Source organism: Rhinolophus ferrumequinum, chromosome 22 (genome assembly GCF_004115265.2).
Source record: "Rhinolophus ferrumequinum isolate MPI-CBG mRhiFer1 chromosome 22, mRhiFer1_v1.p, whole genome shotgun sequence".
Taxonomy (NCBI): domain Eukaryota; kingdom Metazoa; phylum Chordata; class Mammalia; order Chiroptera; family Rhinolophidae; genus Rhinolophus; species Rhinolophus ferrumequinum.
This window is the reverse complement of record NC_046305.1, coordinates 28483055-28502031: the sequence shown is the minus strand read 5'-3', so window position 1 is coordinate 28502031 and position 18977 is coordinate 28483055. Positions and strand designations below refer to the sequence as shown.

The following is an 18977-nucleotide window of genomic DNA, read 5'->3' as shown; positions in this document are numbered from 1 at the left end:
AGCTGATGGGGAAATAAAAAAATATTCCATAGTAAGCCATAAGTCAATTAACTAAAAGACAAGTCTTATAAAACTTTTGAAACTATGTTATTTAGAGTCATTCAGCCAGATGGTAAGAAGTCAGTAACTAAAATCTATGGGTGTAAGAAAGAGATTCTTTTGTGTGTGGGTAAGGGAAGTACCTTTCCAATGTACCTAATCCAGGGAATTTATCTAGGGATATTTAGGAACCACATTTGGAAGACATTAAGGCAACTACAGAAGAAAATAAGCTATGTAGCCCATCTGTTTAGGGGAACCAATTCTCATATGTTAACTATTAATGCTTATCTGTAAATGGGTATATTGATGTTAAGGAGTGGTATAAGAACAAAAACAATTATGTAGGAAATAAGCCAAAGTGCTATACAATTTTAAGGTGTGATTAAAGAACCAATAAATAAAGAAAAAAAATGCAAATGAAAAGAAGACAAAAAGAGATTTTACAAAACCAAAAAACAAAATGAAAAAAATAAAAAGCCCCAAGAGACCAAATAAAACAATTTCTTGAGTTAATTTACTAAATTGTTTTGCGAACTACTCTCTGCATCTTTTAAGAAATGACTACAGTTCTTTGGTAGAGAATTTCTTGCAGGACAGAATCTGGAGTTGAAGTTCTCTCCAAAGACCCCCAACAGAACTTGACTGATTTCTAAGAATGTTTAAGGAAATGATCTAAAAAATGGAAAATGTTTAAGGTCTTAGAATATTAAAAATGACAAGCAATCTTAAAGGTCTAACAGTGGAAGAATGATGCATTTACAAGGTAAATATCCATGTGATGAAATATTATTCAGCAATTTAATATAAGTATGAAGAGTAACCCACAACATAAAATGTCAAAGTAAAAAAACAAAAATATTAATAAGTAAATATACTTATGACTATTAAAAAAAATAGCCATGAATACCAAAAAGACAATTATATCGAGATGTTGGAATTCTATTTCTGTTTCCCACCCCTTGCCCCGTCAGTTCTACTAAAAACCAGTTTTTAATTACTATTATGAAAGAATGGGGGAAAAAAAGGTAAGAATGCCAAGGCTGGAAGGCCACTAGTGAACAGTCAAATATAGAGAGCCCTCAAGATAATAACTAATGTGGGATATGAGACTAGATGTTATAAGAAAGATCACTGTCCTCAACAATTAATTGTCTCTGCTATTTTTACCCAAACAGCAACCCATGCAAAGCTACCCATTCTTCCCTTCTTTCTAATGGCAGGTCCCAAAGATATCCATCAAAATGCTGCCAGTAATAGGCATTCTTAATTACGACCAGCCTACAGAAACATCTTGTTCTTAAAGGCTTTTTTAGGCCTGACCTGACACGAAATATACTACTTTTTTTTTACTGTGAAAGAACAATGTTGTTAAATTACTCATCTTTTAAAATCACAACCATAAAATCAAACTTATATATTGCTACGCAGTTTAGAGTGTTACGGAATCCCCAACCTAATGGGCTATGTTAAAAAATATATATATATTTTTTAGGTTGTTTGGTTGAAACTCAGAAAGCTTTTATCCGAGAAATATTAAAGTAATAAGGAAAATGGATCAGCAAAGGCTCATTTCCACAACTTCTCCCTCAATTTCCTGGTCTAGAAGACTAATGGATATTTAGGATGCTTCTTATGCTTTTCAGGAGCCTCCCACATGCAGGTCTCTATCATGGAATTTTCATAAGTGGGGCACTTTTAAGCTGTGAAATGCCTTAGTAACAATTTTTTTTAATCACCTAAAATCTAATGTTCATTTTTACAACACAAATAACACTTGATTAAGTTAAATTCTAGATGAAAAATATTTTTTTAATAATCAGAAAATTAAAAACAAAGGAGTATAAGAGAACACTAAAATGTCCTAATAGTTTGTGGACCTCAAACATCAAAAGCAAGATACTATTTTAAAATATATAATAACTCAAAGTTAAAGATGGATGAATTTAAATTTAATCCTCTTGGGGCGAACGGGTGGCTCAGTTGGTTAGAGCGCGGGTGGGCTCTGGGCAACCGGGCTGCCAGTTCGATTCCAACATGGGCCAGTGAGCTGCGCCCTCTGCAATTAGAATGAAATCAATGAGCTGCCACTGAGTTCCCGGGTGGCCAGATGGCTCAGTTGGTTGGAGCACATGCTCTCAACCACAAGGTTGCCAGTTTGACTCTCGCAAGGGATGGTGGGCTGCGCCCCCTGCAACTAACAACAGCAACTGGACCTGGAGCTGAGCTGTGCCCTCCACACCTAAGATGGAAAGGAGAACAACTTGACTTGGGTGGAGCTGATGAGAGTCCTGGGAAAAACACACCACTGTTCCCCAATAAGAAGTCCTGGAAATATACACTGTTCCCCATTAAAGTCCTGTTCCCCTTCCCCAATAAAATCTTTAAAAATAAATAAATAAATAAATTTAATCCAAATGTTATTTTAATACCACTGGGACTAAGTAGTTACAAAACAAATACATGAAACATGATTACAATTTAACTTCTTTGTATTCTTTATCTTATAAGCCCCCACTTTTAATACAGAATAAACTTTTCCAACCTAAGCACAGTGTGTAGTATTATTTAACACTTTATATCTAAAAGCTGTACTTTAGGAACATTTTGTGAGTTTTCGGCTATCAGGAAAGCTTTAGCAAGAAAAAGTGGGGAGTAAAATATAAGACAGCTTCAGACAATAGCATAGCATAACTGGAACAAATGCTGGCTTATACCTTGTCTCTGACTATATTTCTGTATTTTTCTATAAAAACCTTTAAGCGTCTGATAGTTTCATCAGCCCTTTCATTTTCAAACAAGTAAACTTTACTTCCCATCATGTCCCAGATAAATGAGTCCTAAGATTTCATAAAGGGTAGACCTCAATTATTAAGCCCCTTTGTAAGGCAAATATTCATTTTAACTTCTGTTGGAACAGGGTTTTATGCTCCAAACTGAACTTTCACTAGAGTGCTTAGGATGTTTGAAAATTTTTCTGAAGCTCTCTTCTAGTCCATTAAGAACAGTCAGAATGTAAATAGAAGTGGCAGAAGAACTGGAGCATATATTAGTCATATTTGAGTCTCTCTGTCAGAGGTTCCTCTTTGTAATGGGAAATAATTTGAATTAGGATGGAGCAATTGATAAAAAGGAAGAACAAACCAGCTAACCAGATAAACAGAAAGGTGTTCTTTCCTTTAAACTCAAGAACATATGCAGGAGCCAGCCATAAGACCTGCCCTATAAACCATAACATTAAGAGAACTAAAGCTCTTTTCCAAGGCATTCTCACTTGTGGCATCACAAGGGGCAGTAAGCAGAGGTACCAAAGAAAGTACTGGGAGGTGCAGACTTTGTTAAAAGTCACAAAAATGGAGGTATGAAGAAAACAACAAAAGACAAGGTCTCTATAATACGCGAAAGACACGGCTGAAAGCAAGATGAACTGTGGTAGAAATGCAGCAATTCCCAGGGAAAAACTCCATTTGCTCTCTGCAGTCAAATACAGCATGTAGAAGTATGGAGAAAAGTTGTGACGGATATCCCGCCTAGTAAGGTGATAAAGGTAGGTGTGCTCCAAAAATTCCCAACCGTATTTATAGTAAAAACCAAAGCTTAGGGCAAAAAATGTTAGTCCAGCAACTGCTACAAAGAGTAGCACAGCCCGATTACACAGCCTCTTCAGGAATTCATAAAAACGAGCTTGGAACGAATACCGGGATTGACAGAGGCTTTCTTCATTGTCGCGTTCTGCAAGCAAGTGGAGGGCTATGGGTAGGATATATGTAACCGGATACATCTTCATATGTACTGCGAAACCATAGAATACAGCGGCACATGCGACGAGTCTTTTTTCTATTAGGTACAGGGCCATAATCACCAGGGAAGCGATGATCGAGTCCGCATTGCCTCGGCTGGATACCGCCATAGGGAGAGGGTTAAGAAGCCAAAAGACACAGTAACCGCAAGCCTGGCGTCCACCTAGCCCCTTAAGAAGCAGCAGGCGGTATATGAGGAAAGCGGTGAGGAGGTCGCAGCTGATGAAGACTAACTTTCCAAAGAGTTCACTGAGGTAGATGTTGGGAGTGAGGAGCCACCCCAACAGTGGAGTGTAACGGTAGGTGGCCCTCAGATATGGGGAGCGTCCCTTCGTGACGAAACGCGCAGCGTCCGTGAAGACCTGGTAGTCGATGTCTGTGTATCTCACGAGCAGGGTCCGGTCCTGGAAGACCCCGTAGAAAACCAGAGCGACTCGGACAAGGAAGGCCACACCAAACACTCCGACGCGGAGCACCCGCAGGCTCAGGAACCATTCTCCCCAATGCTTGTTCGGGCCCATGACCTGACTGCGCGACAGCAGCTCTGCCCCAGCTCCAAACTGCCTTCCAAACGCTAACTTTAGCTCCGGCTTCTCCCCTCAGGTTGCCGGCGCATCTCCCACCAGTCACGCTGCCAACCGAAACAACTGCCGGTGAGCACTTACGACCTGAAGCCCCGTCACCGCGCTGCTTCTGATCGCGGGCGCCACGAGGGATTCTCAGTCATCCCAGTGGGAGAACTACCTTCTTCGCTTTCGCTCCTCCTCCGGAGGGGCGGGACTTCCTGTCCTTTGGAAAGGCAACTTCCGCTTTGCCGGAAGTACCCCACTGGCTGGCGTTTTACGGAGCGGAGAGTGGGTTTCTTGTGTGGGTGAACCCCTTTTTCCCCTTTGCCCCACTCCATTTGGCGGAGCTAGACCCCTGTAATGGAACGAGCTGCGAAATATATCCCTCAGGCATGGGCAGGAGACCAAAGCGTAAAAAATATAAGAGTGAAATAAAACTAAACCTGTGATATTTTCTCATGCTTTACTTCGCCAGCTCGCGAGTAAATCCCTGGGGTTTGTGGCCCCCTGGACGGGCTAGGACGAATTGAAAGGAGCCCAGAGTGTGAACGTCCCATGTAGTATTTGGGACATACTTACTCGTATTTTGAAATTATTAGTTGTTTCTCTAAATTCGAATTTAACTAGGCAACGCTAGGTAGAGGGATGGGAAGGAGGACAGGGAAGCTTCATAGCGTTTGTAAACTGTCAGGCTCTCATGCCGCTGTGCCATTGTTTTTGCTATTCCTTCTGTCAAGGTTGCCTTCGCCTCCCCAGTCACTTCTTAATCCTTCACCTATTTAATCCTTCAGGCATAGGCTCAAGTGTTAACTCCTAAAGGCATATCCTGGCTCTCAGCTCATTTTTTCACCAGGCAGTATGATTTAGATGCCAGTCCTCTCCACTAACTGAGGATAGATGGACAAGGGCAAAGAGGCTCTAAGCTCTAGAAAATCACTCACACAGAAGACCCTGCCTTGATACATAAAAGTCCTGTCCAGTGTTTGCCGTCCCAAGCTCCAAAACTCCTTTTTGGAATGACCATCCCTTTATTATAACATTTGTCACATTGCTTTGTGACAACTGGTTTTTTTGTTTCTCTTTTCCTAATTTCCCATCAGGATCCTGACTTCTTTGAGAATAGATTTATCTTGTTCTTTTCTGTACCTCAGCATCTAACACATTACTAGAACTACAGTAGGCATTCAGTAACAGTTGAATTGATTTTCTATGTTCCTATTACCAAAATATCTCTAGAGTGGCATCCTTGGAATGCTCCCAACTCCCAGTCTTTTTCTCTTTCAAATATCCTTTACTTAGCTAAAGTTCTGCCCCCTTCACCAACCTCACTTCAACCCTACTTCCATGAATTTCTCACCAAACACTCCAACCTATTAGCTCTTTCTGTGGGCACATAGTACACTTATCATTGTCATTGTAGAATTTTATAATTTATTTTAGATTGTATTCATAACCCTATCAATGAGATTGTAGAGTTTTTGAGGTTAGAGATTATATCTCAGCCTCAATTTTTTTCAGTTACTCATATTTATTGTAGCCTTAGGCACATGGTAAATTTTCAGTAAATACTGATTTAGTTAATTTTACAGATTGAGCCTGTTTCCTAGGGGAAGTCTTTTAAACTAGCATAAGGAGAGTAGAAGATTCCATCCAGTCTGAACATGCAGCTCCCATGTCTACCCTTCATTCATCCATCATACACTTTGTATTTATCCTTTGGAGGAATCATGTTAATCTTTTACATTCCATTTTCATATTCTGATATCTTTGTCCTTTTATGTACGTTGGTGTAATTATATGCCTTATATTGCTAATAACTTTTAACCTTTTTTTTATAGTACAATAGCCATATATACAGTGGCAACACATCACCATTTAAAAAATAATAATGCTGGTAATGATTTCTAATAGCCAGCTTTGTTGAGGAATTATTTGTAATGTGCTAAATACTTATCATGTATGGTAGATATTCTCACTTTTACAAATGAAGAAATCAAGGCTTATGGATATTAAGTAATGTTCCTAAGTGACATAGTGAACTAGTGACAGAGCTGCAACTCAAAAGCAGGTCTTCTGGCCCAGCATGTTCTTAACCACTATTTGGCTAACTTGCAAATAAAATGTTGATGTTGAATTATAATTTCTGCCTGCTCTCATTGATCTCTTGTCTGAATCTTTCTGATAGTCTCTCTGTGACTCTGTCTCTGATTTATTCTTTTCCTCTGCCAGAAAAGTGAGACTTAGTCCCAGAAAGTAGAGGATATGGGAGGTCTGAGGATTAACTAAGTAAGGGTTCTCCTGGCTGGGTTGGTTTAGGTGGTATGGCAGAAAGGCCTCAGCCAATTTGTCCCTTGAGAGCTGACCTAGTAAAGAGGTGAGATGCACTTAATTTGGGCAGATAGGGAAACAACTAATCAAAAGAAACTAAGCTTGGATCACTGAAGTCAAAGGAGTGAGATGTAGATAGTAGTTATGGGTGTGCAGAAGGGACTGGAGTCCAGAAAAATAAATTGGACAGTGAGGTCTGATTTTCATTACTTTCTAGGTGAGAGAGAAGTATCACAGAGTCTCAGGACCCCATATTGAGCTTTTTGCATTGTGTTTAGGGATTCTGTCTTCTCACCTCTCCCTGAAAGAACTACATTGTTTCATATACTCAATTGTTCATTACCTCTTGTTCTTCCTAATGCCCCCTTTTGTTGTCTGCCTCTAGGTTTTCATTCTTTTAGATCCAATGGATAGGGAAAACACACAGACATGAATAGTTCATCCCCAGCATTCTTAGCCAGAACATTGACCTTGGTTACTGTGCTGTATATGCTCTCATTGCCTTTCCAGATCCTCTCCATATTTTTGTGCTGTGCTGTACATGGTTAATTCTATGGGTTCTGCTTTCCCATTAAAATAGGCCAATGGGAGGCACTAGCAGATCTTTGTTAATGGCTGCATTCCTCTACCTAAGGCCATAGCTTCTGCTGAAGCTAAAGCCCTCTCCCTTGGCTACAATTCTCACCAGGTTCTAATAACTATCTCTTTCGGTTTAAGACTGGTAAAGTCTTCCTACTGTTGTGAGTCCCTGGATGCTTCACTATCCTTGTTGATTTATTAACCCCAGCCACACCTTTGTAAATAATCCCTTCATTAAACCATGTCCAGTTAGCCCTTTGAGTGTGTCATCTGTTTCGTGCTGGAACCCTGACTAATTCATTTTCTTTTTTTTCTAAATCTTGCTTATATTTCCTACTTTGTCATTTCTTTTGAATTTGCTTCTAATTCTTTTCATGCTCAGCATCCTTACTCCAGACCTTCAACAACTCGATTTAATATGAATTGAACACCTATACTATTCTAGGATCTGTGACAGTTACCTTTCCCCCAATCTTTTGCAAGTCTCTTTACTGGTTTAGTGTCTCCTGTCTTTATATTCTACTGCCAGATTGATATTTAGAAACACTAATTAGATTCTATCCTTCCTCAGACATCTTCAATAGCTCCCAACTGCCTATAAAAAAAATAATAAACTAGCCTGACATTTAATCCTGCCATTGTCCTACCTTGTCAACCTATTCACCTATAAAGACCTCAGTTCTAGGTTTATTAACCATCCCTTAAATATGCCTGTGCTTTCTTCCTATAATACTTTTGCTCATGCTGTACTGCCTACAAAGAATTGTATTTCTCTTCACTTATTTAAATACTATTTGTCCTTTAATGCTGAGCTTAGATCTCAATTCCTCTGTAAACTCTTTCCAGATCTTAGTGAGTAGAAATGCTCTCTCCCTTCCCCAAACAGTGTTTATTGTCTATTCTATTTTTTAACAATTATGCCTTTAGATAACATATTTGTTATCTAAATCTTTTATTGTTATTTAGCAATTATACCAACTGCACTGCATACTAGCTGTGTGAACTTTAGGCAAGTTCCTTCCTTCCTCTTCCTTTCCTTTTGTCAGGTATTGCGCTAAGTGCCAAGCTTGGTCACCTTGGTCACCTTGGTCACTAGGTTCCTGGTGACCAAACACTGACATGTACCCCATTCACATAGCTCTTAATGTCTGAGTGAGGCAGACATTAGTCAAATAAATTCACAAGTAATGTAAAATTGCAGCTGTGGTAAATACTATGAAAGAAGGATGCAGGGTACAATCATAGCTTTTAAGATGGGTGTACCGTGTTTCCCCGAAAGTAAGACCTAGGCGGACAGTCAGCTCTAATGCTGACTGGAGCAAAAATTAATATGAGACCCGGTAAAATATAATATAACAATATATATAATATAATAATAATATAATACTGGGTCTTATATTAATTTTTACTCCAAAAGACACATTAGAGCTGATTGTCCGGCTAGGTCTTATTTTCAGGGAAACACGGTAGTAAGAGTTAACAAGGCTGGGGATTGGCAAGTCATAGGGAGAGTTCCACAGAAGAATAGCATGTGCAAAGCCCAGTAAGACTCTGTGTCCCTTTATGGCATGTATCATGTCTTCTATATTTTTGTTATGTAAATGGTACCTTCCACCTAACAGGAACTCACTATTTGCTCATTTTTCTTGCCTCTTATGTCAAATGTGTTCAAACCAGAGCTCTTAGATTGATACCATTCCCTGTCTAGTGTCTGTTCCTATAAAATGTTTTCCAAAGAGATCTCACTCTGGAACATGTTAATGGTATATCTGGCCCTTAGTGTATGGTACTTGTCATTTTATCTTGTTTTCCTTACAAATTTGTAAGTTTCTTCAAACTTTAAGGGACTACATATTTCATGTATCATTTATATTGTATGTCTTATGACTCACCCCTAAACTAGTGTTTCCCAAATATTGTAGATAAGTATTTATTGATGATGATAAGAGCCCCAATTTCCACCCCCCCCCACCGCCCCCATCCTTCCATTTCTGAGGAACAAGAGTCAGTGACTATGGGATCTATTGCTCCTCATCAGAGAGAATTCAGGGCTAGATACTGACAACCAGGCCTTTTCCAGGCTAATGACATAAATGAGTTAAAAAGAAATCCATTTCTTTGAGAGTTAGGGGAAGAAGTGCCCAACAATTAAATGAGTAGGCTTATAGAACCTTGAGGATATATAAAGAATGTCTACGTGATAGCATGGAAGGAAAATTGGGTGCATGGTCACTGGCCAAAAAGGATCCAAAGACATGATACATGCCAAAAGGGATTCAATGCCTGGGATCCAAAGCAACTTGACTTTCCTGGATTAAGCTGAGCGAATTTTTGGATTTCTGGGTCTTTGAAAAATATATATATATATTGTCCTTTTAAAACTGAGTTTGAAAGGTATTTGCTAAAAGATCCTAAAGTTAATGCAGGGAGGTGCAGAAAAGGAGTAAAGGGAATGGATAATAACAATGAAGGGAAGCCTGGTCACATGATCAGAAGTTCTTCCAGCACAACCTAATTTAGCCTCCTTTACCATAGGTAAGCTTGTAAGTTCAGGCCTTGGTTTGGATTTCTAAAAGAAGCTAGAGTGAAGAACAGAGATTCGTCCATTTTGTTTAGTAGCTTGTTCTGAATTGACAAAAAAAAAATCTCACACATCTTTTTCCTAGGTAAATTTGACCTGGTTTAATCTTTAATGCAATGAATGGGAAAACTATCCCTAGATACTTTTGCCTCAGTAGAGTTGGCTGTTACTAAACCTGGAGGCCCTTGATAACTTTACGGCAAAGTTAGTGTGTTATTTTACAAATAAACTAGGTTAACTAGCAGGGGTAAAGGACCAGGTTAGCAGCCCTGGGGAGGGGGCAGTGTCCCTGGCTTGTAGCAATAGTAAAACTGGCTTCTTTTCTCCGCTAAGGCCTCATAGGGAAATTCCTGGATAGTCTTACTAGCTGACAGAGGTTGGGGGAATAGTGAAGCAAGAGCAGGGATTTCAGGAGCCTCTTCTGTATCTGCACCATCCGCTAGGGCAGCTGGTAGCCCCATTCATTTTCATACAGAAGCATCAAAGCCAAAGCACCATGCCCCATGCCCAAATGTCAGGTTTGGGATTCCCCTAGCATAGACAGCATTCTCTTTGGGCTGCTTGCAGCCTCACAGAGGGCTGGGCTTCTGCCTTGGGAGTTATCTAGGGCCCAACACCTCTTTCATCCTGGCCTATGAATTCTAGGGTTGAAGCTCCCCTTCAGTGCCTCCACACAACAAAGTGTTCAGGTTCTCAGTTGAATAGCCATCGCCTCCAAGGGCTGGAGCTGCAGTTGCCCCACCCCTGTGGAAGAAGGGAAATACAGTGTACTTCAAGAGAGGGAAATAGAAGGGTGCTTTTATTTAAAAATTTTTAGAAGTACTACAGTGACAAGACATTTCTGGGGATGGGAACACAGCATAAATAAGGATTCTCCTAGATTTCCAGGGATGGAGTGTTTCCCTTCTCTTCTTGTCTCCCATCTTCCTGGTCCTATCAGCAGCACAGGATTTATCGGAAGTCTCAATGGATGACTGTTTATTTCTGAAGAGAAGCTTCCACCACTCATTTTCCTATCATCAAACCTGAAAGCCTTTATCAGGTATCTCACTTCCATATTGAAACCAGGATTACTTGTTGTAAGTTTGGAAATCTGGGGAGTCCTACCCCAAAACCACAGCAAGATATCTGCCCCAATGCCGAGATCTCTGAACACTTCCTTTCTGTATATTCAGTATATTTGGTCCTATATACATCTATATACATCCCTTGATAGATAGATTAGATAGATAGATAGATAGATAGATAGATAGATAGATAGATGATAGATGATAGATAGATCTCTGTATCTATAGATATAGATAGGTATAGATATAATCTGTTTCTTCTTAGATAAACCTTTCATATATATCATATCCTAATTCCCCAAGCTTCCACCTACTCTTGTTTGCTAGCTCAAGTAAGACTCAAGGGTGTCATCGATTTCACTAGATTCCTCAGTAGTACCCTTTCTCATCTTTTGTTTTGCCCTCATCAGTTGTTTAGCCTATTCTCTGAAATCTCCCCCCTGAACATTTGTGCCTAGTGCTCCTGACATGTCAAGTCCATGTTAATTCGGTCAGGGACCCTGTTTTTTTTACCAGACTTGGCTCCTTCTAAAGCCTATTTGATAGCCTGAAAGAGGATTTCAGTTTAGAGAAGATGAGGTCTGTGGTCTAAAAAGCCATTTAGGGTTGACAGTGAGGGATGGGGCTTATGGGAGAATAAGCCAGGTTGAAGTGAAAGGACAGTATGATTTAAAGTGCAATTTAGAGTAAAGTCTGGAACATGGAGGAGAATCAAAAAGGGTAAGTCAGAAAATGTTCTCATTTTGTTATCCAAGAATGTGAGGAAAATCTGAATAGACATCAGGGGATGGGAAGAGAGTAATTCCCTCAGAAGGGAAGCAGCTGTGTGCAGAAGAAACTAGAAGGAGGATAACTTGCTAATGGATAAATGACATACACAAATACTGCAGTACTTTTTATCCTTACACATTGAAAGAAATCAGGTAAGTTTAATGTTGAATAAAGTTGAGGGTCCAGAAGCTGGCTCTTTACCTTTTGTTCTCTGTTTAAGATTTTCAAGTTTTTCTGGTTCTTGCTTTCCTAAGAACTAGAGAGTAATGGTGGGGTTTACAATAAATGGAAAATAAAGGGTCTTCATTTTCAAGGTATAATTAGAGTTCAAGGAGAGATCAATATAAGAGGATCTTGTGCAGTTGTAGGTAGTAAGTGGTAACCATGGTTCCAGCCTTAAAATTTTGTTTCTCTGCAAGGCTCTGCACACAGATGCATGTACACATTCTATATAAGTGTGTGGCTTGTAACAATTGGCTGAGTCCACCTTAAATAAACTGCCACTTGATTCATACAGAGACTGTCTGCTGAACCACTTTGGGGTATGGTGGTGGGAGTTCCTTGATATATAAATGAGACCAGGAAGCACTCTTGGGATTTTGGGCTTTTGAGAAGGTTCTGGTGCCCATACACCTCTCCTGACCCCTACCACAGTCCCTGCCAGGGAACAAGGAATGGACTGAGTCTGATCTCTTAAAGTATGCCTTTTAACTTGCCTGAAACTGGCCTCATGGCGAAGGAGAGTAGAGATGAGACTGATATTCATTTTATACCAAGTCTCAGGAATCGCTGAGGGAGACCATGGTTAATTAATCAGGAGGTATAATTTCCTTCCCTCCCAACATTGCCTAATGAAACAGCTGGCACTTTTCAGAGGGCACTGGGAGGGGTAACAAGTAGAATAGTGTTTGCCAGCCACAGAGTTCTGCCTCTGCCTAAACCTTAACAAAGCATCGCCAATTCCCAGAGGCTCTGTGTACAGCAGTCCAGAAATCTGATAAATTATTCATCCCACTTGGTGGGGTTGATGTAACTTTCCTGGGAACTTTGTGCCCTGTGAGTCCACTTTTAGTTGAACAGTGTTAACAAAGGGAGGCCCTTGGATTTCCCCTCCCGTCCCCCCACCCCTCGCCTTCCTCTGAAGTTTTGGGGTTCAGGGAAGAGTGGGCTGGGCAGAAAAGAAGAGAAGCCAGGGGCAATGTAATCTGTAACACCATTTCCAAACCTTTTCATGGGATCTAGGCACTGGACTTTTTCCAGGGGAACATATTGACGAGGGTCGTCCCATTCAGTGGACACAGGGAAACCAATCCTCCAAGGGCATCCTGGAGGACAGGTTCACGGGTTTGGACAACAGCTCTGCATTGGTCACTCTACACTGAAGTTCAGAATCCAGGATGGGTGCAGGTGTGGTGGTTGTGACTATAGGTTTTCTATTTCCTTGGTCAACCCGATTCTCTGAGAGCAGAGGCATCGATGAGAAAACTGGGTATGCTAAGAGAGGGTTCACTTTCAAAACTAGAAAGAGGAAAATAGTGGTGACCAAGGAACTAGGTTATAGTCTGGAGTTGCTAACAGAAACTCACCATGAAAAGCCCTGACTTCTTTGAATAGGGGTTGGTAGAGACCCCAAGGGTAAATTGATCCCAGATTCCTATATTTCTGAGGGCACAGACCCCAAAGGGACCATCAAAGAGTCTGGCCTTAGGGAACTTGCTAGGTGGAAAGTTAGAGAGGGAGGGGACTCTAGCCACAAGTCACCAAACTTTCTCCTGGTGGTGGGAAGTAGAGGGGAATCTATCCATCCAACTGCATGGTCTTCCTAATATGAGTCTCCAAGCATTGCTGAGGCCTCTAAGCCACTTCAGCCTAATCTTCCCTCCCCTTTCCCTATCCTGGCTTAAGGGAGGTATGTAAAATACGGTAAAAGTGGGGTGAGGTGACTACCCACAGACCACTGGCTTAAAGGAAAGGGAATAGGGAATAGGTGTTTCTAGAACTCTCCAGTAAGCCGGGGTAATATTCTCACCCAGGGTGCCAAAAAAGAAATGAAACCAGAGGGATAAGGAGGTGGGAAACCAACCTATCAGACATTGCTAATGCGCACACTAAGGGCACTCCCCTCCTTCTCAGCTTGTTCCCTTAATGACTCCTCCAGCTTGAGCTTTTCGGGGTCTCCATAGCGTAGAGTGCTGTCACGAAGGCCACTAGGAGGGGCCACTTTCACAACTTGGTCAAAAAGACTGAAGTCAGCTATGTATTTGCCACTGGCTGACAGCGAGATGGCAGGTGTGAACTCATAGCCCCAAAGGATCTCCTCTGGCAGGTAAGAGGTGCGCACTTGGCAGGTGGCACTGGTAGATTCCACTGTCCCACTTAGGATCAGCACCAGCTCAAAGTCACCCTCACCACTGCGAAGGGGAAGGTCTTTCAAGGGACTGGTGTCATCTACCACATGGTAGAAGGTAAGGGGTAGAATAAGGAAGGGGCTGTCAGAGGCCGTGTCTACTTGGAAAGTCACATTGACCTGGTTGAGCCGAATGTTCTCGCCCTCCTTGGTCTGGTGGGTCTGAAGCAGTTTGCCTGTCACCTGGCAGCCAATGAGGAGGCTCTTACGCATATTGGCGACTCGGATCATAAGGCAGGGCTTCCCATTGTGGGCAGCTATGACTGCATGCTGGCTAAAACGGATAGTCTCAGCCCGCTTCTTGGGCCGAGCAATCTTTGCCAGGAAGGTACCTGTGATGAAGATTTCCAGGATGGTGGTGAGCACCAGCTGGGCAATCAGAAGCACAATGGCCAGTGGGCACTCTTCACTGATGTAACGGAAGCCATAGCCAATGGTGGTCTGGGATTCAAGGGAGAAGAGGAAGGCTCCAGTGAGTGTGTGCACCTGTACCACACAGGGAGTATGGTTGGCTGGGGGGCCCAGCTCCAGCAGGTCCCCATGGGCTACAGCTACCAGATACCACACCACACCAAAGAGGAACCAGGTGCCTGCAAAAGTGGCAGAGAAGAGCAGAAGCTTGTAGCGCCACTGCATGTCAATGAAGGTTGTCCACAGGTCCTTGAGGTAGAGGAAGCGCTTGTCAGCAATGTGCTCCATTTTCACATTGCTGCGACCGTCTTTTGTCAGGACTCTCCGCCGTCGTATCCCTGGGCCCATTAGGGGCCGGCTTTCTGTCTGAGTGGTTTGACTGTAATATACCTTGGCAACTGATGTCATCTGGAGGGAGCAAGACAGTATAGTGGAGGTTATTGCAGGAATCCAGCCAACTCCCAGCCATCACCCCGTGGGAAGGAAGAAATAACATTCATTTTGGTACCACTAATTTGTTCTTTTATTAGCAAATATTTCTTGAGCACTTGTGATATGCCAGGCACTGTGCAAGATGCTGGTAAGTCAAAGATGAAAATAACATCATCCTTGCTGTCCAAGAACTCGCAGCCTATTGAGAAAGACGTGTTCAATGAGCAAATGATTGCAATACTGTCTATTAGGTATTTGTAATTCTTAGGAGAGGCAGAGAAGAAAGAGGAATAAGTTCACAGTTTCTTGAATGTAGGGCCAGAGTAAAGAGAGTTCTACTGGTCTCCATTTACCACAAAACCAATTCTGTGAATATCTCTAATTCTAAAATAAGACCCCTCCTCACCCTCATGAATGGCATCAGCAAGAAAGACTACCCTGTTGAGATCCTTCCAGGCTAACCCTGCTTAATACACACATACCCTTAATTTATCCATTCTTTCCCCTAGCCCCAAGTCTATACTCATTGATGAAACTAAGATATTCATCTAGCTTAGAAAATAGCAGAAACTGCCCGTTCTTCTACCCTTCAAGATGTTCTCTAAGCACCCAGCCCATATCACTATGTATTAGTATTATCATCATCATCATCATCATCATCATCATCATCTATTTGCATCATCTGGGGAACTTCGCTCTGGGTTAGGGTCTGGGGTGGTATTAGGAAGAGCAACAGACAGGACAAAAATAGCAAGAAGAAATAAGCAATGGTGGTGGAGAAGCAACATGCTGAAGCTTCCTGGCAACACTGGAGTATTTTCCCAGGGACTGGGAGAAATGCCAGGTTGGAGGTGGAAAAACTGTCCTGATTGAGTGAAGTAGGAGGGTTAGGAGTATATGTTAGTTAGTGGCTATGTCTGCACAAGCTTCAATTCAGGATTGCTATTTGTCCTGATAGTAGAAAGTGGGACAAGACTCTGAAATAGGAGACAGCTCACTTAATACAAGGTGCTTGGCACCCCTACCCAAGGAGTAACTTGTAGTTTTCCAGTATAGAAATAATTTTAATCACTTGAGCCCTTTGACTCTGGATCTGATGGCCAGATCTTCTGGGAAGGAGCAGGGTGACCTCTGGGTAGTTTGGTCCTTGGAGAACAGAGAGGCTCTTCACATTCTCCCTTCTGAGAAGTCTGAGCCATTGCATTTTATCATTTTTCTTCACACTGCCTCCAACTCTATCTTCTCCATGTCCTTACACCAGGAAAACACTAAATAATTTGGGTCCATTCATATACCCACCCAAGTAAGCACTAAGTTGGAGATCAACAATGGATGAGACAGAATGTTCAGAGTTAGCCAGGAGCCCATTTTATCAGCCCCCACCCACTTGGAACTTTTGCCTGAGTGAGACTACTCAGCCAGACCTGGATACCATCTACTTCCCAATATCCTTAGCTACTTTGGAGCAAAAGGAAAGCTCTGTAATTATGAAGTTTGAAGATTTTTTATTTAGATCCCAAGTAAAGCCCATTCAGTACTCTGTAGTAATAGTAATATTAAGAAACAACCACTATAATGCCTGCATTTATATACCATTTCAAAGTTCACACATTCACATGCCTTCTCATTTGATCCTCAAACTCTTGAAAGATGTGAAACCTCTATAAGAGATTTTGAGGAACTGTTAGAGAACAGAGGAAGTGCTGGAAAGTTGTGAATGAGTGAACATAATTTTCAATAAGAAAAATGAGATACGTTTCACAAACTACAGACAAAGTGAGCTATTGATCCTAGGCAAGATTCTATAATGTAACAGTAAGACTGTCAGTATGTGGGCAGAGTGGGGAAAGGTAGTTAGTTAACAGTAAGACCCAGCATGAGGTTAATAAGAATAAGTCACATCAAACTAACCTAATTTCCTTCTATGTCAAGGTTACCAAATTGACACATCAGAGAAATGCAATAGATATAGCATATCTAAGCAAGAGTTTTGACAAGATCTCTCATTATGTCCTTGGGGATATGTCAGAGAAAAATAAACAGAATGCTACTCTAATTAAAAATAAAAATAGAAAAACAATGGTACTGGTGAGCAGGTTGTGGTAGCCTGGAATCAGTTTTTTAGTGATGTACCAGAGAGCTTTCTCTTTGGCCTTATCCTATTCAAAGTTCTTAACACTAATTTTATTCAAAATTATAGAACGCATGGCCATCAATTATGTGAATGACACAAATGAGATGAATCACAAATGCAAGGTTGGGGGCAGAATTAGGATCCAAAAGGGGACAGATGAGTGGGCCAAATCTAACAAAAAGGATAAATGTTGGGTTATGTGTTTGGGTCCAAAAATTACCTGAGTATGTTCTGGATTGCAAAGATGTGATTTACTAAGCAGAACTATGAAAATAAATTTTAGCAGAAAATAATCATGTATGACTTACCTATGTGTTTTGGTTGCCAAAAAAGCAATGCAATCTTAGGTTACTTTAGTTGAATTAAAGTAGAATAAGGAAGTAGATGATTCTGCTCTGCTCTGTTCATTTCATACCTGCAGTATTGAGTAGCAAGGAAAAATGAGGATATGAAAGGATTTACAACCAGATCGTATAAGAAATTGTTGAAGGATATGGAATTTAGTTGGGAAAAGAGAAGATTTGAGGGATGCGATGGCTGTGTGCAAATATTTGGTTTGAAGGCCTGTCAAGTGAACGGGTTTGAATTTTTCTTTGCACTCCAAGAGGAGCAACCAGGATCAATGAGTTCAAACAACACAGGAAAAGATTCCAGATTCATATGACAAAAAACACTGTAACAACTGGGACATTCAAATGTAGAAAGAACTTCTTGAAAGGTAGTGAGTACTCTGTCCCCTAAGGTATTCAAGTACAGGTTGGACAAGCACTTTGTAGATATTCTCTAGAGGAGAATAAAGCTTTGGATGGTAGATTGAAAGATTGTTTGTAAGCTTCCACCTACACTCATGGGGATCAAGATGCCTGCCTCCTCCTCCCAATCCCTACCCCTGCATTTCCTATGGTAACATTCGGGGGTCCTTCACCAAAGTCCTAACTTTGTCTGTGTTGAGCAGAGATTCTGCATATCTGGGGAAATGGAAGCTCAAGAAAAGCTTTGCTTATCATTCCCAAAACAATAGTCTTTGATTATAGATCACTTTATAGTTTATAAAATATGTAATTTGACCCACACACCATGAGGTAAGTAGAAAAGACATCATTAGAAACTAAGGCTCAGACAGATTTTCCCCAAGCAGATCAGTGATAGAGTTGGTCTTCTGACTCCTGGTCCAGAGCTTTGTAATTGTAGCAACTGCTTCTGTGCTCCTCAGGTTGATTCTCATGGATCTCATGTTCTCAGGAGGTATGATACCTCTGTGGTACCCTGTATGGAGGATCATGGCTGAGACAGAGAACACAGAGCTTGGAGCTTCTAGAGCCCAATGCTAAGGCTATGGACATAGCACTGGAGATTTTGGCTACTGGCTAAAACTCTGTTGTGATTACAGCCTCCAGCTGTGTGTGTTGTCAGCCTTTAGATCTGCCTCCTCCAGCTGTTATCTGCTGCTTCCGGCTGTTATGCCACCACCCACAGCCAAACAGCTCTGTTCTCCATGGTGGTGAGAATCAGAAGTGGATAAACAATCAGATACACTCCACCCACAGTTGTCCAGGCCCCTGGGAAGGGAACAGGCCAAAGTTCTGGAAATGGTAGTTACTGCCCCACCTGAAACACATACTCTTTCCTCTAGAGGGTGCTGTTTCCCCAAAACAGTCCCAGTTAGACAGGATCTGAAGAATTCTGAAAACCAGCCTCTGAGGGGTGAAAACAGAAACAAAGACAATCACCTTCTTTCTCCTCTAGAAGTTGAACTAATGATTCTTTCCCTGAAACAAAGGCCAGTCACACCTACAGTGATGTCCAGCGTGTTCCCTCAGCAAATACCATTCCCACCTACTGCTTCATGCCTGTCGATCAAC

General features: G+C 41.4%; 2 protein-coding genes across 2 annotated transcripts in view; both read right to left on the bottom strand.

Moving 5' to 3' along the window:
* Positions 1–2359: 2359 nt before the first annotated feature.
* Positions 2360–5300, bottom strand: PIGM (phosphatidylinositol glycan anchor biosynthesis class M). The gene has a single exon (XM_033094152.1). The coding sequence runs from the start codon at positions 4358–4360 to the stop codon at positions 3089–3091; it is 1272 nt and encodes a 423-aa protein (XP_032950043.1). The 5' UTR covers positions 4361–5300; the 3' UTR covers positions 2360–3088.
* Positions 5301–10671: 5371 nt separating this feature from the next.
* KCNJ10 (potassium inwardly rectifying channel subfamily J member 10) overlaps positions 10672–18977 on the bottom strand; it is a 30898-nt gene continuing 22592 nt past the window's right edge. Inside the window, exon 2 of the mRNA XM_033093604.1 lies at positions 10672–14957. Within this exon, the coding sequence (XP_032949495.1) occupies positions 13818–14957 (1140 nt within the window). The 3' untranslated portion in view covers positions 10672–13817. The remainder of the gene's footprint in view (positions 14958–18977) is intronic.